This window comes from Oncorhynchus masou, chromosome 5 (genome assembly GCF_036934945.1).
Source record: "Oncorhynchus masou masou isolate Uvic2021 chromosome 5, UVic_Omas_1.1, whole genome shotgun sequence".
Classification (NCBI taxonomy): Eukaryota; Metazoa; Chordata; class Actinopteri; order Salmoniformes; family Salmonidae; genus Oncorhynchus; species Oncorhynchus masou.
In genome coordinates, this window is record NC_088216.1 from 79,370,060 (window position 1) to 79,390,603 (window position 20,544).

General features: G+C 41.6%; 1 protein-coding gene across 1 annotated transcript; it reads left to right on the forward strand.

Annotated features, from left to right (window-relative positions):
* The first annotated feature begins 2,853 nt into the window (after positions 1–2,853).
* LOC135540330 (plakophilin-1-like) lies at positions 2,854–15,851 on the forward strand. Its single transcript, XM_064966918.1, has 13 exons — positions 2,854–3,259; positions 4,573–4,670; positions 5,642–6,147; positions 8,884–9,025; positions 9,111–9,318; positions 11,669–11,834; positions 12,001–12,118; positions 12,383–12,562; positions 12,759–12,929; positions 13,130–13,283; positions 13,589–13,775; positions 13,971–14,055; positions 14,840–15,851. The coding sequence occupies exons 1-13, from the start codon at positions 3,067–3,069 to the stop codon at positions 14,912–14,914; spliced, it is 2,283 nt and encodes a 760-aa protein (XP_064822990.1). The 5' UTR covers positions 2,854–3,066; the 3' UTR covers positions 14,915–15,851.
* The last annotated feature ends 4,693 nt before the right edge of the window (positions 15,852–20,544 follow it).

The window sequence follows — 20,544 nt, forward strand, 5'->3', positions numbered from 1 at the left end:
GGGTATTCTTACGGCTATTATTCTTCAAAATGGAGAACTAGGCAAGTCAGTTAAGAACAAATTCTTATTTACAATGACGGCCTACCGGGGAACAGTGGGTTAACTGCCTTGTTCAGGGGCAAAATTACAGATTTCTTTAACTTGTCACCTCAGGGATTCAATCCAGCAACCTTTCAATTACTGGCCCAATGCTCTAACCACTTGGCTACCTGCCATGGTGACTCAGCTGTCTAGCCTAGGTCTGGTGTGGAAATCTCAGTTCGTCATGGATGTTGGTATTATGATGAATGTATTGATCACCATGGTGAATTCAGCAATTGTATTTATCAAATGTTATTATTGAGCATATTGTTATTATCACAACAACAGATCCCAGGGCCTAGTCTGACAGACCGCCACACCTCAAAAACAATCAAATAATATGAACATGTATATGTATGTGTATACAGTGCCTTCAGTCCGTATTCATACCCCAGACTTATTTCACATGTTGTTGTGTTACAGCCTGAATTCAAATTGGATTAAATAGATGTTTTTCACCCATCTACACACAATACCTCATAATGACGAAGTGAAAACATTTGAGAAATATCTCATTTACATACGTATTCACAACCCTGGGTCAATACATATTAGGATTTGGAAGCGATTACATCTGTGAGTCTTTCTGGGTAAGACTCTAAGAGATTTGCACACTTGAATTGTACAATATTTGAACATTATTCTTTTTAGAATTCTTCAAGCTCTGTCAAGTTTGTTGTTGATTATTGCTCGACGGACATTTTCATGTCTTGCCATAGATTTTCAAGCCGGTTTAATTCAAAACTAACGAGACCACTCAAGAACATTCCATGTTGTATTGGTAAGCAACTCCAGTGCATATTTGGACTTTAGGTTATTGTCCTGCTGAAAGGGGAATCTGTCTCCTAGTGTCTGGTGGAAAGCAGACTGAACCAGGTTTTCCTCTAGGATTTTGCCTGTGCTTAGCTTTATATCGTTTATTTTTATCCTAAAAAACTCCCTAGTCCATGCCGATGACAAGCATACCCATAATATGATGCAGCCACCACCATGCTTGAAAATATGAATTGGGGTTTTCAGTGATGTGTTGTGTTGGATTTTCCCCAACCCTAACGCTTTGTACTCAGTACATAAAGTACATTTTTTTGCCACATTTTTTGCAGATTTACTTTAGTGCCTTATTGCAAACAGGATGCATGTTTTGGAATATTTTTTTATTCTGTACAAGCTTCCTTCTTTTCAATCATAATTTAGGTTAGTATTGTGGAGTAACTACAATGTGGTTGATCCATCCTCAGTTCTCCTGTCACAGCAATAAACTCCGTAACTGTTTTTAAGTTATCATTGGCCTCATGGTGAAATCCCTAAGCAGTTTCCTTTCTCTCCGGCAACTGAGTTAGGAAGGATGACCGTATCTTTGAAGTGACTGGGTGTATTCATACACCATTAAAGTGTAATAAATAACTTCATGCTCAAAGGGATATTCAATGCCTTTTTATTTTTTACCCATCTACCAATAGGTGCCCTTTGAGAGGCATTGGAAAACATCCCTGGTCTTTGTGGTTCAATCTGTGTTTGAAATTGACTGCTCGACTGAGGGACCTTACAGATAATTGTATGTGTTGGGTACAGAGATGAGGTAGACATTCCAAAATCACATTAAACACTATTATTGCACACAGTGAATCCATGCAACTACTTATGTGACTTGGTTAAGCACATCTTTACTCCTGAACTTATTTAGGCTTCCCATAACAAAAGGGTTGGATACTTATTGACTCAAGACATTTCAGCTTTAAATGTTTTATTAATTTGTAAACATTTCTAAAATCATTATTCCACGTTGACATTATGGGGTATTGTGTATAGGCCAGTGACACATAATCAAAATGTTATCCATTTTAAAATCAGGCTGTGACACAACAAAATGTTATCCATTTTAAAATCAGGCTGTGACACAACAAAATGTTATCCATTTTAAAATCAGGCTGTAACACAACAAAATGGGGAAAATGTCAAGGGATGTGAATACTTTTGAAGACACTGTATTGTATGTCTTTCGGGGGGTTGGGTTAAAAGCAGAAGTTACACTTCAGTTGGACCTTGTATGCAATTCACCAATACAGTGATTTTAATCTCAACATTTTATTATTTTATTGTTATAGGCCTACAACTGTAGGGTCATTCAAGCTGTATTTTTTTTAAACATTTGAAACAGTGCTGTAGGGTAAAATATATAAAAAATATTTGCACACGAGAAAATACAAAACAATAGGTGAATGATCATCAGAGGTCAATTTTACTGCAGTGGCTAAATCAAGTTCACACTGAGTGATTCTTGTCCGTCTTAAACCAATCTATTTTGAAACAAAAATATACTCCTCACACACATGGTTATGGGCTTAAAAAATAAGACATCTGTACAATGTCAGATGTAGAGTTGAATTGTATTACATTTTGAGTTTGCATCCCAATATTACACTTCATATACATCAGAGAAGACTGAAATATAACAAAACCCTTTGACTCGCAGCTTTTTTGAAATGTTTATTAATTATGAAATTCTTAAAAATATGAATATAATTACACCCATGAGGCCACGGGGTCAAAAAGGGCTACAAAAAAGAGCATGTGCCGGAGAGGTAGACAATCCCAAAGAGGTTTTGAAAGGATTCCGCAGCTCCCTCAGTGGCCACATGACATGAGCTCAGTTGGAATGTCTAAGAAGTAGGCTAACTGTCAGAGCAGGCTCTGATGGGTCTGAGCACTGACTTCATACGGGTTTGAGTCATTTACATTTTATAGTCTTCTAAAGAATCACTGGACAGTAGCTGCACAGGAAGACCAATCATTACTAGTAATATGAACATTCATATCAGACACACCAGACACATATTACTTATAGTGGGCGTGGTTCATTGTTGAGGGCAGGGCAAAGTGCGCATTTCATATATTAGATTGCCTGTACAAACGCCACCTGTATGGAGCAAGTATAGTAGGCTACGAACCATAAGACTTTGGATTTACAGCTGGAAACAGACCTTCATGATGACAATGGACCCGTTGAAATCGGCCATATCCATTGGGAATGTGGAGGAGACATCTCTTGCTTTGCCGTCCGATAACAAACTTCGGTCCAAACAGCAGCGTGTCTTGGATCAGGTGCAAACCATTAAGAGGGGCAAGTCGAAGTACAGTAAAAATGGATCTTTATCGTCGCCAACGAAGTCGCCAACGAGTAAGCATCATTATTAGAATAAAAACGTATTACGTTATTTGTATGCTATGTCATTTGACCTAAAGCCTAATCAGGTTATGGTTTAAGGTTCTGACTTACCCCCATTAGATTTGCATTGTTGTTAATGATTTATTAATGAGTAAATGAATAACCTCCATACATTAGATATCATTAACTCTACTGTTGTTAACTCTGTTAAGTAAACAACGTGCAACATGTTTCATTTTAATATAGTAAATATAGGCTAAATGACAGTCTATGCTGTCACGTCCCGAAAATCTGTCTTCTCGAGAAAATGTCTCTATTATCAGAACGGTTTGGCCATTGAAATATGACCCCACTATGGAAAGGGGAGTGTCACACTAGTGTAACGGGACAAATGAAAAAATATTTCTTGAGCTTTCTTATAACTCCTAGATATAGGACAGACACTTCAAAACCTCATTATGATAAAAAAATGTGACTCTCTGTTTTGCTATTTGTTCATGTGTTATTAACTGCGTTTCTATGCGATATAGTAGTAAAGGCCAAATTAAATATTATATTTAAAAAAATATACAGTACCAGTCAAAAGTTTGGACACACCTACTCATTCAAGTTTTTATTTTTTTATTTTTTATTTTTAAACTATTTTCTACATTGTAGAATAATAGTGAAGACATCAAAACTCTGAAATAACACACATGGAATCACCAAAAAAAGTGTTTAACAAATCTAAATAGATTTTAGATTTTAGATTCTTCAAATAACCACCCTTTGCCTTGATGACAGCAGTCTAAGGCACTGCATCTCAGTGCAAGAGGCGTCACTGCAGTCCCTGGTTCGAATCCAGGGACTGGAACATCACATCCGGCCGTGATTGGGAGTCTTATAGGGCGGGGCACAATTGGCCCAGTGTAGTCTAGGTTTGGCCGGGATAGGCCGCCATTGTAAATAAGAATGTGTTCTTAACTGACTTGCCTGGTTAAATAAAGATGAAATAAAAAATACAAAAATACTGTATATATACCTAAATGTGTCCTAAAAATCAAATAGCTAAATGAGACATGGTATGACCATCTGAAAACAATTCTATTTGTTAGCTTAGTAGAACCCGCCCCTGAACGGCAGGTTAACAGTTCACACAGACAATTTAAGATTTCACATGCATTAACATGAATCATTACGGCTTGGAGACTTGCTTCTTGGCGTCTATTCAGTCACGTAAAAAAATCTAAGTAATTAAGAGTGTTACACCCAATATTTTACCGTGATAACTCATATTTACACAGCTTTTAAGAGTCATTTAGGATCTCTCATGTTTCTCTCCACAGGTCCTATGTACGTCAGCGTATTCACTGACTCCATTAAGTCACCTACCAGTCCCAATGGAATTGTCTTCTCGAATGGTACAAATGGCCTCTCAAGAACGGTATGAAGCTTTTCACTTTCATTTTCACATCACATACATATGAAGATAAATACATTGCCCCATGTTTTTGATAACTGTGCTAGGTTTGTCAGTTGTATTTAGCAGTATACCGTTTGGAGACTTTAGTGAGCATCAGTATTCATCTCAACAAATTATTTCCTAATGAGTGATGGTTTTTAATATGAAAGCAATGCCATCGTGATGGTGAAGTCTGTCTGAGACTAATCCCGGGACCCAGAACTATATCCACTGTGACCAGCTACTAGATTTCTGTGAACATTCTGTCATGAGAGTAGTCAGGTAGAAGCAGGTGTTGCAGATGACTGGCTAACCACAGGACTGGGAGTTTCTGCCCAGTCACCAGAAGAATGGGGAATATTGCTCTTTCCAAGCAGCTCTCCCTCCAGCACAACTCCAGAGAGAGGCATCCTCTCATAGTGGCATCTGACTCATTGTTGTAACACACACCTCTGTTTTAATCATGTACTTTCACATAGATGAGGCATTATGAGTACTCTGAACTGAACTCTGGTCCAAGCCAAGTTTCCAACCAGCTTTGGAGTTTCTGGTTTCTGGTTTCCCACTGCCCTCTGCCAATTAGACAAATCAATAGTTATCAACAACAATAGATTGATTATATGCAGTACATGATATTTATCTTCACTTACAGTGGGCCACCTTGTGTATATTATGATTTTCGAATGAAGTTGTAAGTGCTACATTTACACTGTAGTCATTTAGCAGACACTCATACCCATAGCAATTAGCGTTAAGTGCCTTACTCAAGGGCACATCAATGGATGTATTTATTTTTCACCTCAGGGAGGAGGATTCAAACCAGTGACCTTTCGGTTACTGGTCCAACGCTCTGAACAGCTACGCTACTTGCTGCCAGGTGCTGGTGAAAGTGTTGCAACATTCCTGATTCCAAAGTGTCTGCTAGCATTTACTAAAATGACTTTATTCTGCAGCTTAGCCATGAGCAGAGCACCAAGCGAATGGTACTGTCCTCCAAGGGATCTACTGTTCAGAGAAACATGAGCAGCTCCAGCCAGTGGGAGAGACGATTACCTCTCAGTCCCCCCATAGCCAGGGGTCAGCGCAACAGCAGCCGCAGTGTGCCTGATGCCGACCCCTTTCCCTTCCACACCACCACACAGCGCCCTGCCCAGGCCCCGGCTTCAGCCCTGCAGCAGTTTCAGTCCTCGGCCCCCACCCGGCAGCTCCAATCCAACAGATCCAGCTTCTTCCTTACTGAGAGGGGTAACAGCCAGTTCATCTCCAATGGCAACGGCCCCTCTCAGGTCATTGTCAACAGCAACGATGTGCAGAAAAGGCACAGCCAGTTGATTGGCACCCGTCAGACGAAAAGCAGCGGCCAGATTACCAGCAGCCAAACTCGTATTGAGAGGGCACCATCGAACCCCTCCATGGCCGAGCCCAAGATATCAGTGGTCAAGAGCAAGATTGAAGCAGGGTGAGTGGAATGAGTGAATGTGAGATATTGTGTAAATGCTGCTTTGGGGTTTGATGATGAGTTGATTTTCAAATGTTTCTGAACAGCTGTTGAAACACTATACAGTGCAATCAGAAAGTATTCAGACCCCTTGACTTTTTCCACATTTTGTTACGTTACAGCCTTATTCTAAAATGCATTAAATGGTTTTTTCCCCCTCATCAATCTACAAACAAGACCCCATAATGACAAAGCAATAACAGGTTTTTATAAATATCACATTTGTTGATTCACCTTTGGCAGCGATTACAACCTTGAATCTTCTTGGGTATGACGCTACAAGCTTGGCACACCTGTATTTGGGGAGTTTCTCCCATTCTTCCCTGCAGATCCTCTCAAGCTTTGTCAGGTTGGATGGGGAGTGTCGCTGCACAGATATTTTCAGGTCTCTCCAGTGATCTTCGATCGGGTTCAAGTCCAGGCTCTGTCTAGACCACTCAAGGATATTCAGAGACTTGTCCATGAAGCCACCCATGCATTGTCTTGGCTGTGTGCTTAGGGTCGTTGTCCTGTTGGAAGGTGAATCTTCGCCGCAGTCTGAGATCCTGAGTGCTCTGGAGCAGGTTTTCATCATGGATTTCTCTGTACTTTGCTCCATTGATCCTTCCCTCAATCCTGACGAGTCTCTCAGTCCCTGAAAAACATCCCTTTAGCAAACTCCAAGTGGGCTGTCATGTGCCTTTTACTGAGGAGTGGCTTCCGTCTGGCCAGTTCACCATAAATGTCTGATTGGTGGAATGCTGCAGAGATGGGAGAATCTTCCAGAAGGACAACCATCTCCACAGAGGAACTCTGGAGCTCTGTCAGACTGACCATCAGGTTCTTGGTTACCTCCCTGACCAAGACGCTTCTCCACCGATTGCTCATTTGGACTGGCGTACAGCTTTAGGATGTGTCTTGGTAGTTGAAAACTTCTTTCATTTAAGAATGATGGAGGCCACTGTGTTCTTGGGGACCTTCAATGCTACAGAACTGTTTTGTTACCCTTTCCCAGGTCTGTGCCTCGACACAATCCTGCCTCGGAGCTCTATGGACAGTTTCTTCAACCTCATGGCTTGGTTTTTGCTCTGACATGCACTGTCAGCTAAGGGACCTTTATATAAGCAGGTGTGTGCCTTTCCAAAAAATGTCCAATCAATTGAATTTACCACAGGTGGACTCCAATCAAGTTGTAGAAACATCTCAAGTGTGATTAATGGAAACAAGATGCCCCTGACCTCAATTTCAAGTGTCATAGCAAAGGGTATGAATAATTATGTAAATAAAATATTTCATTTTTTATTTTTATACATTTTGTTTTTTTAATCTAATAACCTCTTTTCGCTTTTTCATTGTGGGGTATTCTGTGTAGATTGGTGAGGAAAACAATTGTTTAAATACTTTTTAGGATAAGGCTGTAACGTAACAAAATGTGGAAAAAGTGGTCTAAATACTTTCTGAATACGTTTGTCTATACAGTGCATCTGGACACCCCATCAAATTAGTGATTTTGGCTATTTCAGCCACACCCTTTGCTGACAGGTGTATGAAATCAAGCACACCGCCATGCAATCTCCATAGACAAACATTGACAGTAGAATGAGCTCCCTGACTTTCAACATTGCACCGTCATAGGATGTCACCTTTCCAAGTCAGTTCATCAAATGTCTGCCCTGCTCGAGCTGCCCCATTCAACTGTAAGAGCTGTTACTTTGAAGTGGAAATGTCTAGTAGCAACTACGGCTCAGTCACGAAGTGGTAGGCCACACAAGTTCACAGAACAGGACCGCCGGTAGCTAAAGCGTGTAGCACGTATAAATTGTCTGTCCTCAATTGCAAAACTCGCTACCAAGTTCCAAAATGCTTCTGGAAGCAACGTCAGCACAAGAACTGTCCATCAGAAGCATCATGAAATGGGTTTCCATGGCCGAGCAGCCATACACAAACCTAAGATCCCATGTGCAATGCCAGGCATCGGCTGGAGTAGTGTAAAACTCACTGCCATTTGACTCTGGAGAAGTGGAAACGCATTCTCTGGAGGGGTGAATCACGCTTCACCATCTGGCAGTTCAACGGATGAATCTGGGTTTGGCGGATGCCAGGAGAACTCTACCTGTCCCAATGGTTAGTGCCAACTGTCAAGTTTGGTGGAGGAGGAATCATGGTCTGGGGCTGTTTTTCATGGTTCGGGAGAGGCCCGTTAGTGGCAGTGAAGGGAAATCTTTACGCTACAGCAAACATTAACGTTATAGATGATTCTGTACTTCCAACTTTGTGGCAACCGTTTGGGAAAGGCCTGTTCCTGTTTAAGCATGACAACACCCCAGTGCACAAAGTGAGGGCCATACAGAAATGGTTTGTCAAGATCGGTGTGTAAGAACTTGACTGGCCTGCACAGAGCCCTGACCTCAATCCCATCTAACACCTTTGGGTTGAATTAGAAGGTCGACTGCGAGCCAGGCCTAATTGCCCAACGTCAGTGTCTGATTCTCACTAATGCAGGTTGCGTTCTCCTGGCATCCGCTAAACCCAGATGTGTCCGTTGGAATGGAAGCCAATACCTGCAGCAATGTTCTAATATCTAGTGGAAAGCCCTCCCAGACGAGTGGAGGCTGTTATAGCAGCAAGGGGGGACCAACTTTTGGAATGAGATGTTCGATTAGCAGGTGTCCACATACTTTTGGTCATGTAGTGTACCTATATGGGGTTTCCCAACAGGATGAATGATTATGGCCAGCTTGCTGATATTACCATGGCGGAGGCGGTGCAGTACCTGTCCAATGGAGATGTGAACTACCAGCACTATGGCGCCTCATTCATCCAACACTCTACCTACTCAGAGGACAAGGCCAAGCAGGAGGTGAGGACACAGACATGGGTCTCCAGGACCCGGACTCAAAAACACTGTCCTGTTAGAACGTCTAACAGCTTTACCTGTCTCTCAGGTGTTGCGGCTCAAAGGGATCCCTCCTCTGGTGAACCTGCTGAGGAGTCCCAGTCCCCAGGTCCAACAGACAGCCTCGGCCGCCCTGCGGAACCTGGCCTTTAAAGATGCGGGCAACAAGGAGGAGGTCCAGCGCTGTGGGGGCATCACTGAGTCCCTGGCCCTGCTCCGAGACACAGACTCTACCGAGACACAGAAACAACTCACAGGTACAGACGACTGTTCTCTTTCTATACTCAACACTTCTCTGTCTAGTGACATTTTTATTTATTTTATTTATTTCACCTTTATTTAACCAGGTAGACAAGTTGAGAACAAGTTCTCATTTACAATTGTGACCTGGCCAGGATAAAGCAAAGCAGTTCGACACATACAACGACACAGAGTTACACATGGAGTAAAACAAACATACAGTCAATAATACAGTATAAACAAGTCTATATACGATGTGAGCAAATGAGGTGCAAAGGAGGTGAGATAAGGGAGGTAAAGGCAAAAAAGACCATGGTGGCAAAGTAAATACAATATAGCAAGTAAAACACTGGAATGGTAGATTTGCAATGGAAGAATGTGCAAAGTAGAAATAAAAATAATGGGGTGCAAAGGAGCAAAATAAATAAATAAATTAAATACAGTAGGGGAAGAGGTAGTTGTTTGGGCTAAAATATAGGTGGGCTATGTACAGGTGCAGTAATGTGTGAGCTGCTCTGACAGTTGGTGCTTAAAGCTAGTGAGGGAGATAAGTGTTTCCAGTTTCAGAGATTTTTGTAGTTCGTTCCAGTCATTGGCAGCAGAGAACTGGAAGGAGAGGCGGCCAAAGAAAGAATTGGTTTTGGGGGTGACTAGAGAGATATACCTGCTGGAGCGTGTGCTACAGGTGGGAGATGCTATGGTGACCAGCGAGCTGAGATAAGGGGGACTTTACCTAGCAGGGTCTTGTAGATGACATGGAGCCAGTGGGTTTGGCGACGAGTATGAAGCGAGGGCCAGCCAACGAGAGCGTACAGGTCGCAATGGTGGGTAGTATATGGGGCTTTGGTGACAAAACGGATTGCACTGTGATAGACTGCATCCAATTTGTTGAGTAGGGTATTGGAGGCTATTTTGTAAATGACATCGCCAAAGTTGAGGATTGGTAGGATGGTCAGTTTTACAAGGGTATGTTTGGCAGCATGAGTGAAGGATGCTTTGTTGCGAAATAGGAAGCCAATTCTAGATTTAAATTTGGATTGGAGATATTTGATATGGGTCTGGAAGGAGAGTTTACAATCTAACCAGACACCTAAGTATTATAGAGTATTATAGTATTACATCATAGACAGTTGACAGTTGGCAGACATATGCACCAGTGTGTGAATGCAAGCGGTTATGAAACACGCTTGTGTTGCTTTCTGATGCCAAAATGTGCATATTTAAATTGAAGGGGCAATCTGCATTTCCTGCATCCATTTTTGGACATCTAAATTAATGATATACTTTTGATTCATGAAGAATGTAACTTATAGATGCGTCATGAGCTTAGTTCAACTGTAGTACCTTATCATAACCAAAAATGCATGCTTGTTTTACTCCAGTGTTTGTGAAGAAAGTAAAACAATCACTATATAGCCTCAAAACATAGTTAAAACAGTCCTTGTATCCATAGCTCTATTATGTCTATTATTTTGGTCGTAATTTCCCATCCCTCTGCTTTTTACCGAAACAGGGGTGGGAAGTACGGTTTGTTATTGTTTCAACTGCTCATTTCTGCTTTAAGTGCATTCATGCCATAAAGCACAGGGAAACACTCACTAAACCCTGTCACGTTAATCCTAATCAGTTCTGCTTTAAGTGCATTCATGCCATAAAGCACAGGGAAACACTCACTAAACCCTGTCACGTTAATCGTAATCAGTTCTCCTAAAAGCACAGGGAAACACTCAATCAGTTCTGCTTTAAGTGCATTCATGCCATAAAGCACAGGGAAACACTCACTAAACCCTGTCACGTTAATCCTAATCAGTTCTTGCTGTCAGTCACACAAATGATCTATGGTGTGCTGTTGTACCAGAGAAACTTGATATGTGAGATGTCTCACAGTAGGCTGTTCTGGAGGATAGAGCATCCTGCTCTCTATTGTTCTGTCTCCCTGAAGCCGTGCTCTATAAATTGGCTCTAATGCTATCAAATATTTACCCTGGTTCTTGACTGGCAACAGGATGTAGCTAGTGTCTATGCTGCACAGTGACAATTACAGAGATGTAGTAGATTGAAGCACTGAAACACCTCACATTGCCTGTCAACCCTGGTCGTGGAGACTCAGAGGGATTGCCTGTTTTTGTTCTCTCTCCTAGTTATGCATTAAAAAGTACATGCCATGCCCGTGTCATGACAGTTTGATCACAGTGCACTGTGTGGCTAACTAGTATTGCTTTTGTTGAATTTTTGTGTTTGAGTTGAGCTGGCTAAGATCCATGATCATGTCACAGTAGTAGCATTAGAGGTAATCAGATATTTGAACAACTGCTGTTTCTACTGCCACTGAACTCAGAAGTTCTGAACTTTGTCCTGTCTCTCCAGGTCTCCTTTGGAACCTGTCGTCTGCAGACAGTCTGAAGCCAGAGCTTGTGCGTAGCGCTCTGCCTGTTCTGACAGAGACTGTGGTAGTACCTTACACAGGAGGAGTAGATGAGACCAACAAGAACCTGGACCCAGAGGTCTTCTACCATGCTACAGCATGTCTACGGTGAGACACATCGATCAATACTGTAGACCAGGGGTGCACACTGCACAGATATACTGTATACTATCAGTTAGCCCAGAGGTTACAAAGACAAACTTATGAACTGACTACACAATGCTGACCTGCCTTTACCTGATGCATGACAATACTAGTTTAACTTTTCCAACAGAAATCTGAGCTGTGCAACGCAAAGCAACAGGCAGGCCATGCGTAACTGTCGAGGCCTCATCGACTCTCTGAGCAGTTACGTCCAGGAGTGTGTAGCATCAGAGAGGCCAGATGACAAGGTGGGCGTGCAACATTAAATATCTTAAAATAACGTTGAAACAAGTGATGATGCATTTATGGAATGCCATTCTTCAGAATTCCAAATAATATAAGTTCTACCTGCATGTGAAAATATCATGGGATACATTTTCTCCATTGCTTACGTTTACTCGATGCCTACTTTTTAACTTGGTGTTTGAAGAATAATACTATGGACATGTGTATGGTAGGTACAGATTAATGCAAACTAACCAAACCAGTTATTTTGCCTCTGTTTGTGGCAGTCTATGGAGAACTGTGTCTGTGTCCTGCACAACCTGAGCTTCCAGCTGGAGAGTGAGGCCCCGGCCCTGTTCAGCCGGATCACTGCCCTGGCCGGGACCATCAGCCGGGCCAACGCCTCAGCTGAGACCGGCCCCATCGGCTGTTTCAGCCAACAGAGCAGCAAGGTCCAGGAGCAGGAGGTGAGACAGGCATATAGGTCTAATGACATCAAGGGAGAGAGGAGAGAGATGGGTGGAAACTGTACATAGATACACAATGACATCATTGTGTACTGCACAGTATTGAATGTTTTAGAACACACATGTTGTGTACATCAACTTCCATCAAAGATCTGAACACCTAAAAAAATCTGATGATTAACATTCACTCCTGTAGAATCACTTTGACTACCCCGTGATGGAGGAGCAGCATCCTAAAGGAGCGGGCTGGCTCTTCCACTCAAAGACTATGCAGAGTTACCTGTCTCTGCTGAGGTCCAGCCAGAGAGAAGACACCCTGGAGGCCTGCTGTGGAGCCCTGCAGAACCTCACCGCTAACCAAGGCATTGTACGAACGACACAGCATTTTTACTCTTTATTTAATTAATCATTTTCACACAAACATTATTTTAAATGCACCAAATGTATAGACAACAACATGCACCAAATGTGTGTAGAAAAACAACGATTAAAATCATGGTCCTCCCAAAAACGTTTTAGAAACGCTTCATAGACCCCGTTATAAGACCCTCATCTCTGTGTTCACAGGTTTCTAGAGTGATGAGCCAGACCATTGTGCAGAAGCTGAACGGATTGCCTGAAATCTCTCCCCTGCTGCAATCCTCCAACCCCAGCCTACAGAAGACTGCTGTGGCTTTGGTGGGAAACCTAGCCAAGAACCAACGCCTTCAGAGCATCATGGGTGAGCATGGACACCAATCTTAACCATGTTCATAGTGAAATGGATGGAACCTAGAATGTTAGGCTACCTTGTTTCAATAATGGTTTAGTTTGCATTGAGAGCAAACATCCAGCAGGGTCAGGTTAGCTAAACAATTTTGCCACTTCTTTTTTGAGATAGGATTAAACAAGAGAGGATTAAACATTTAATTTATACCTGATCTGAGTTTGTGTTAGTTTTAACATTTTGTTCTTGTTGTCAAGTTAGCAACACTTCATAGAGTGTGTTTGCGGGAAGTGAATGACCTAATGGGGTGTGTCTTGAAGCCCGACAGACCTTCCCAGAGCTGGTTGGCATCCTCAGCTCATGGACCAAGGAAGGGACAGAGTCTGACGACACCCTGGCTATGGCGTGTCAAACCAGCCACAGTCTTCTGATGAAGGAGCCTGAGCTGGGGAAGCGCCTGCTGAGCAACAACCTGGTCAACTCACTCAACGACCTGAGCAAGAACAGGTAAGGCCTGCTCATTATATTTTATAACAAAAAAGTACAAGATCTGCTCTATGTAAAGAAAACATTTGCAAAATCTAACAATTGTGGACAGCCTCTTTGGGGACTTTCCAAAGAAGGCAGATAACAGAGCTTTGACTTTGAGGTTAAAGGCTCAGAATACTCCAGCCTTACAGGGATTGTTCTTTCTCTTGGTAGGCTTTTCCCAAAGGCAAGCAAAGCTGCAGGTGTGCTCCTCTACAGCCTCTGGTCAGAGAAGGACATACAGAGTTTCCTAAAAAAGGTAAGAATTTAGAGCCTATAATTCAAACAAATTCTGTCATACTAATATGGGATATCCCTGTTGCAGATATGTACCTTTTTGTTTGTTGAGAGCTATTGCATTTTATCTATCAGTTTACGCTTCAATGCATTTGAAAAATGAGAAAAATGCAATGGAGGCAATAGCTCTTGTAGGAAAGGAGGATCTGAATAGGCTGGCTCAGTCAGGACAAAGATAGGTGTCTTTGATCACTCTCCACCCCTTCCTTCCCCAGAGGAGGATGACTCAGTGTGGCTGGCTGATGTTGTCTCTACTTGCTGTTTCTATAGCTGTTGAGATCCCTGGTATCTGTCTGTATTAAGTGAGGTGTGCCATTTGTGTCCTCAGTAGTAAGAACCTAGTCCACGCCCCGATCAGGCATTTGTTGACAACAGCGGAGAATGAATGGAGGGATTATGTTCTGTCTGGTGGGCGAATACAGTATACAGTACACCTGAACAATGGTATGTACACAGGAGCTCTAGAGCTGCTGCAATCGTACAGCCAATGAATCTAAGGATGCAGGTTCACACCACAGTGTCAGACTCTTATCTGTTCACGCAGGACATCTTATCCCTTGTATTTGAATGCTTACCTGATGCTGAACATAGTTTTGCCTAGCTCTCTTACCTCAGTTGCTTGACATTTCAGTTTCACTTAGTGAGAAACCTGATGTGAGCTAGAAACTGTATCCATGACATTATTTAGGAAAACAATCCGTATGGAGGGGGGGATTCTAATGTCTATTTAATCATTTGTCCTACAGCAAGGGATGAATAAGGGTTCCTTTGTGAATGACATCACCAGCGTGGCTCACAGGTCTGTGCAGGTCGTTGAGTAACAAGAAGACAGCTGGCATGGATCTCACATCACCTCCCAATGTACTTATGGACTATACACCTACTACAGTATATGTCAGACTGTGTCCAGTTTATATGGTTACTAAATGTTTACTTTAGATTTCAAAACACATTCAAGTGAGTCAGATTGTCCATCTGTTATGTTAAATTGTCTTATCCATCTTACGTATAAAGGTTTGTAATCTTGTATTTCTGGGGGGTTTCTGGGCTCTTTTGTTTTTGCTAGAAATCATTTGTTTTTCTTTTGCACTGTAAACATGTAGATGTTGTTTGGTAATGGCTGGTTACTGGGATTGCTTGAATAGGCCCCCTTAGCTTGCATGACAATTATGGTTGATTACCCAAAAGCTACTGAAAGCTAATGATCAGATGTTGTAACTCATTTCATTAGATATATTAAGCTAGAATAGTCCACTAAGTAACAGTTGCCACAGCATACACAAAGCACATCACAAAACAAAAATATTGTGATTGTCACAAATGTTTTACCTACTATGTTCTTCTGTATAGTACAGCCATACTGTAATCATTTTTGATACATGTATCCTTTAGTCCATGTCTGTATGGTTTAGATCTCCCAATATATACTGTTGCTTTTTCCATTTTTGTCCATAAAATACTGTGCCATTGTTTTATTTTGGAAATCTGTTCCCAAGTATTCCCATGAAAAATAGAGAGACATACAGTATTTGATTGTATACAAACATAAGCAAGGTATGAAATTATTCTGTTTTTATTTGATCTGTTTGGGCTTCTTGCGGTCAAATTTCTGCCTACGGCTGAATTGAGTTTTTTGTTTGTTTTAGTCACCTCTGTGTATTTGAATTCAGATGATGTATTGTATGTATCGCCAAAGACACTTGCTATTATTCTGTTTGTACAACCTCATTGGATAATGGATAAAGAATATTTTCCAAACATTTGTTCATGAGAACTCTTTATGCTTGTTAGCTTTTCTGTGCTGTTTTCTAAGATGATACCAGTAAGTAGCCTTGCATGAGTCTTGGCTCATAGGAGCAAGAGCCTATGATCATAGGAACCTATGATCTCCTGTTTCTGTAGTGTGATGCAGCCTGATGTACAAGTACACCTCCTGGACATGCACTAGTATATCACAGGGACTTCTGATGTGAATGCATGCTTTACTTAACACAACTCTAACAGCCATTGGCAGTGGTAGCCAATCAGTAAATGGGAAATGCAACTCTGTGAGGCCTGAAGACAAATAGTGAGTGAAATATGAGGACGGTTAAGCTACACCTGAATAACAGCCAGTGGTGCAGCAGCAGACACACCCTGTGCCCTGGTCTACTCCCATGACCTCACTGTGATTTGTTTTGCTTACCCTGCCTGTCTTGTCTCATGTTGTGGTTGGTCTGGGCATAAGACCCAAACTGTTCTGTGGGCACAATACCAGCTTGTGTCTTTCCCCCAGTTTTTAGTCTACCTTACTGATTCATGGCTCTGGGATTAGCAAGAGGTATTAGTACAGTAACAACAAACAACAGTGTGCAATTTAAAAAGAAAAGTCAGCCAAGCAAAAACCCGCTAAAAATGAATTGATACGAATGCTATAATTGCTCAGTGGAAAATGAATATCCAACTGGTCAGTGACAACTGTTTGGAGTTTATGACAGCAACTATGTGAGCTAATTACAGTATTATAGACACTATGTCCTGGGATTTCATATGATCTTCTATGCAGAAGAACCCATTATCTTATAACGACTCTTATGTTGTTTGTGAGCGTCATAGAGATTACATCTGCGTGTTTGTGAGAGTCTCAGCTTTTCATAGCTTTTTGTGCAAACCATTCAGTCTCTACAGACGCTTTTGTCAAATGACCCGGCACCTTCGGGATCCACCCATGTCTCACAAACAACGCTCTAGCTCAGCCACCATTAATCACACATACTAATAGTTGGTATCTATGGATGCAGAAGAAATTGAATAATCTGTAAACACACATGGTTTAAAAGGGTTTTGAAGCACTAAATCACGCCGGTGTGATTGTGGGACTCAAGTAATAACCATTGTCACATTTGTCGTAAGAACGGGACCAAGGCGCAGCGAATGTTGAGTTCCACATATTTATTTCAAAGTGAAACTTAAAGCAAAAAAACGATAAATCAATAATGAACAATGAAATGTGACTAAGTGGTGCACATGCACAACAACAAAACAATATTCCACAAACACAGGTGGGAAAAATAGCTACTTAAATATGATCCCCAATTAGAGACAACAATTACCAGCTGCCTCTAATTGGGAATCATTCAAAACACCAACATAGAAAAATTAAACTAGAACACAACATAGAAATATTAAACTAGAATACCCCCTAGTCACACCCTGACCTGCTACACCACAGAGAAACAAGGGCTCTCTATGGTCAGGGCGTGACAACCATGGCATTAATTCTCATTAAAGTAGATACTTCAGGTTCCCACCAACACAGCCATGGGTATAGGGCCGTGGATAGAGTCAGGCAGAGCATTGTACTGTCTGGATCTTGTGAAGCACCAATCTGTGACATCATTCTTCTACATCCACAGTGTTTCATTGTCTAATTATGAACAGTCTATTTAACTGTCAGGAAAATTAATGGCGGTACTCTAATCCAATGGTAACTTTTATGCTTTTCTCTGACCTTAACCTCACTAAAGATATACCTTAACTTAACTAAACCCAACCTTAATGAAGTGTTATATTGTTATATTGTATGAATGATCCGGTTATGTCATAAGGATGTATGACTTTTGTGCTCTGATACCCAATGGTCTTTATTTGCCATTGGGTGATATTGTGTATCAGGGATGAATGTTTAGAATATTGTATCTTTACTGAAAGGATAAGGGATTTGCTTGAATAGGACCCCTTCGCTTGCATAAAAATTATGGTTTATTACATTCTCCATGAACAAAGTTGCCTTTAAATATCAACAGCTCTATAACATGGATATTCCGCGGTCCGGACTGAATCTAGGCTATAGGCTACTGAAATGATCAGATGTTGTAACTGACATATTTTATTTGTCACAAATGTTTAACCTTGACATTTTAGTCACTTCTGTGTATTTAACCCTTGTGTGGTGTACATGTTTTTGTCATTGTCCCAATGTTGTCGGGTCCCACAACATTATTTTGAAAACAATACAGCCATAAGAATTTACGTAAAAATACTTAATACTTAAGCAAGCAATACATACCGCATACATGGTTAATATTTGGCCCAGAGTCGTTCCGGTTTGGCCGAGGTAGGCCGTCATTGTAAATAAGAATTTGTTCTTAACTGACTTGCCTAGTTAAATAAAGGTTTTAAACATTTGCCATTTACCTATGCTAGATCACATTCAGAAATAAAAGCTCTATTCGTTTTTTAAATAAAATGTGATTTTTGGAAACAAAAATCAATTATAATCAAGACATGGGTGGAATAAATCATGTTAATCTTGAACAAATATAACGGTTATCACTATTGATGTTTATTGCTTTGAACTGAACAAATTGGAAGGACAAATTTTACATACAGTATTTTATGGAAATTATAAATGAGCCCCATTGAACACAAATTAAGGCCGGTCTACACACCACATGGGGGACAGTGTGCTACTGTGTGAGTGTTGCAAATGTATTTCTTGCACTTGATGTATGTGTACTGTGTCTTCCTGCCCTTCTTGGGTCCACACAGATCGCAGCACTTCTTCTTGTTGCTACCGACTGCAATCTAGAATGATGAAAACACTTAGTTCAGGAATTTAACTAACATCTCACTCACTCACTCACTCACTCACTCACTCACTCACTCACTCACTCACTCACTCACTCACTCACTCACTCACTCACTCACTCACTCACTCACATATATAGTTACAGCAGGCCAAGGTAGGAGAGTCAGACACACACACACAAGCAACACAATCACTCACACTTACTTCCTGTATTGGAGTTGTTGGTTCTGTGGGTCTGATGGGGCACCAGCATCCTCCTCCTGAATCCTCCTCACGATGGCTGCAGAAGCTGGGGTCCTGGGATATGCCTTGCCAGGCTCCTCGAGAAAGAGCTGTCTCCTCTGGAGCTTCCCTCTGTTCCATTCTGGGATCAAAGCCATCCAGATGACAAACGTGTTGTAAGCCGAGACGTCGAAGATGTTGAAGAATATCACAAGTGGCCAGCGTAGGGTTCTTCTTTTGCAGCTGTAGCCAGTCAGCAGCTTGTCTAAATTGTCCACTTCTCCTTTGAGGCATTGTAATCCATTAAGATTTCTGTATTTTGATGTTCCTGGCCACAGATTCTCCCATCCCTATGAAGCATACTCATGAGTACAACGTGTATGCCTTTCTTTGGCACGTAGGACACTAGGCACGTGTCAGCCGTGAACACAAACTTAGAGGAATTGATAGACCTATGCCATGTATTCAACAGCTGAGGTTGGAGCTTCCCTGTACACTCTTGCAAGTTCCACACATATGATGAAGCAGCATCCCAGTCAGCCCAGATCTTGATTCCATATTTAGACGCTATGTACTGCCTGAAAGGGCAGCGGCTCCTAAATGGTTGCACATCAACAGTAACATTGGGCCCAGGGTTGAAAAACAAGGGAAGGCGGTCCACCCGCTTGCCCCACACTGACCTGATTGCAGCAAGCTTGTTTCTCTGCTAGCTGGTCTCTCTTCATTGTATAATTTTTAATTTAGTAAACATTGAAAATGGATCCTACAAACCCAACCTCCACACTTGGGTTATTCAGATGAGAAATTGTATATGTAATGTTTAGCCAAAGATAATTTCTGTTATTCTGTTTGTATGATCTCAATGGATAATGGATAAAGAATATTTTCAAAACATTTGTTCTTGAGAACTCATGCTTGTTAGCTTTTTGTGTTGTTAGCTTTTTGTGTTGTTTCCCCAAGTTCACAAATTCTAAGATGATACCAGTAAGTAGCCTTCCATGAGTCTTGGCTCATAGGAGGAGGAGACTGTTTCTATAGAGTGATACATCTTTACGTACAAATACACCCCCTGGACAGGATGCTCGTCTATCGCAGGGCGTTACCAGTCTTAACAGTGCCAATGTCAATACCGTGTGAATGCATGGTCTACTTCAAATAACACTTCCCAAACTCTGTCCTCGGGACTGCAAGGGGTGCACTACAAAGCTGATTAAAATTACCAAAGCGTGATGATTAGTTAGACAATCTGGAACCCTCTCTTTCTAAAATTATCCGCCGCCATTGTTGCAACCCCTATTACCAGTCTATTAAACCTCTCTTTCGTATCGTCTGAGATCCCTAAAGATTGGAAAGCTTCCACGGTCATCCCCCTCTTCAAAGGGGGCGACACTAGACCCAAACTGTTATAGACCAATATCCATCCTGACCTGCCTTTCTAAAGTCTTCGAAAGCCAAGTTAATAAACAGATGACTGACCATTTCAAATCACACCGTACCTTCTCCACTGTGCAATCCGGTTTCCGAGCTGGTCATGTGTGCACCTCAGCCACGCTCAAGGTACTAAAGGATATCATAACCGCGATCGATAAAAGACAGTTCTGTGCAGCCGTCTTCACCGACCTGGCCAAGGTTTTCGACTCTGTCAATCAATGTATTCTT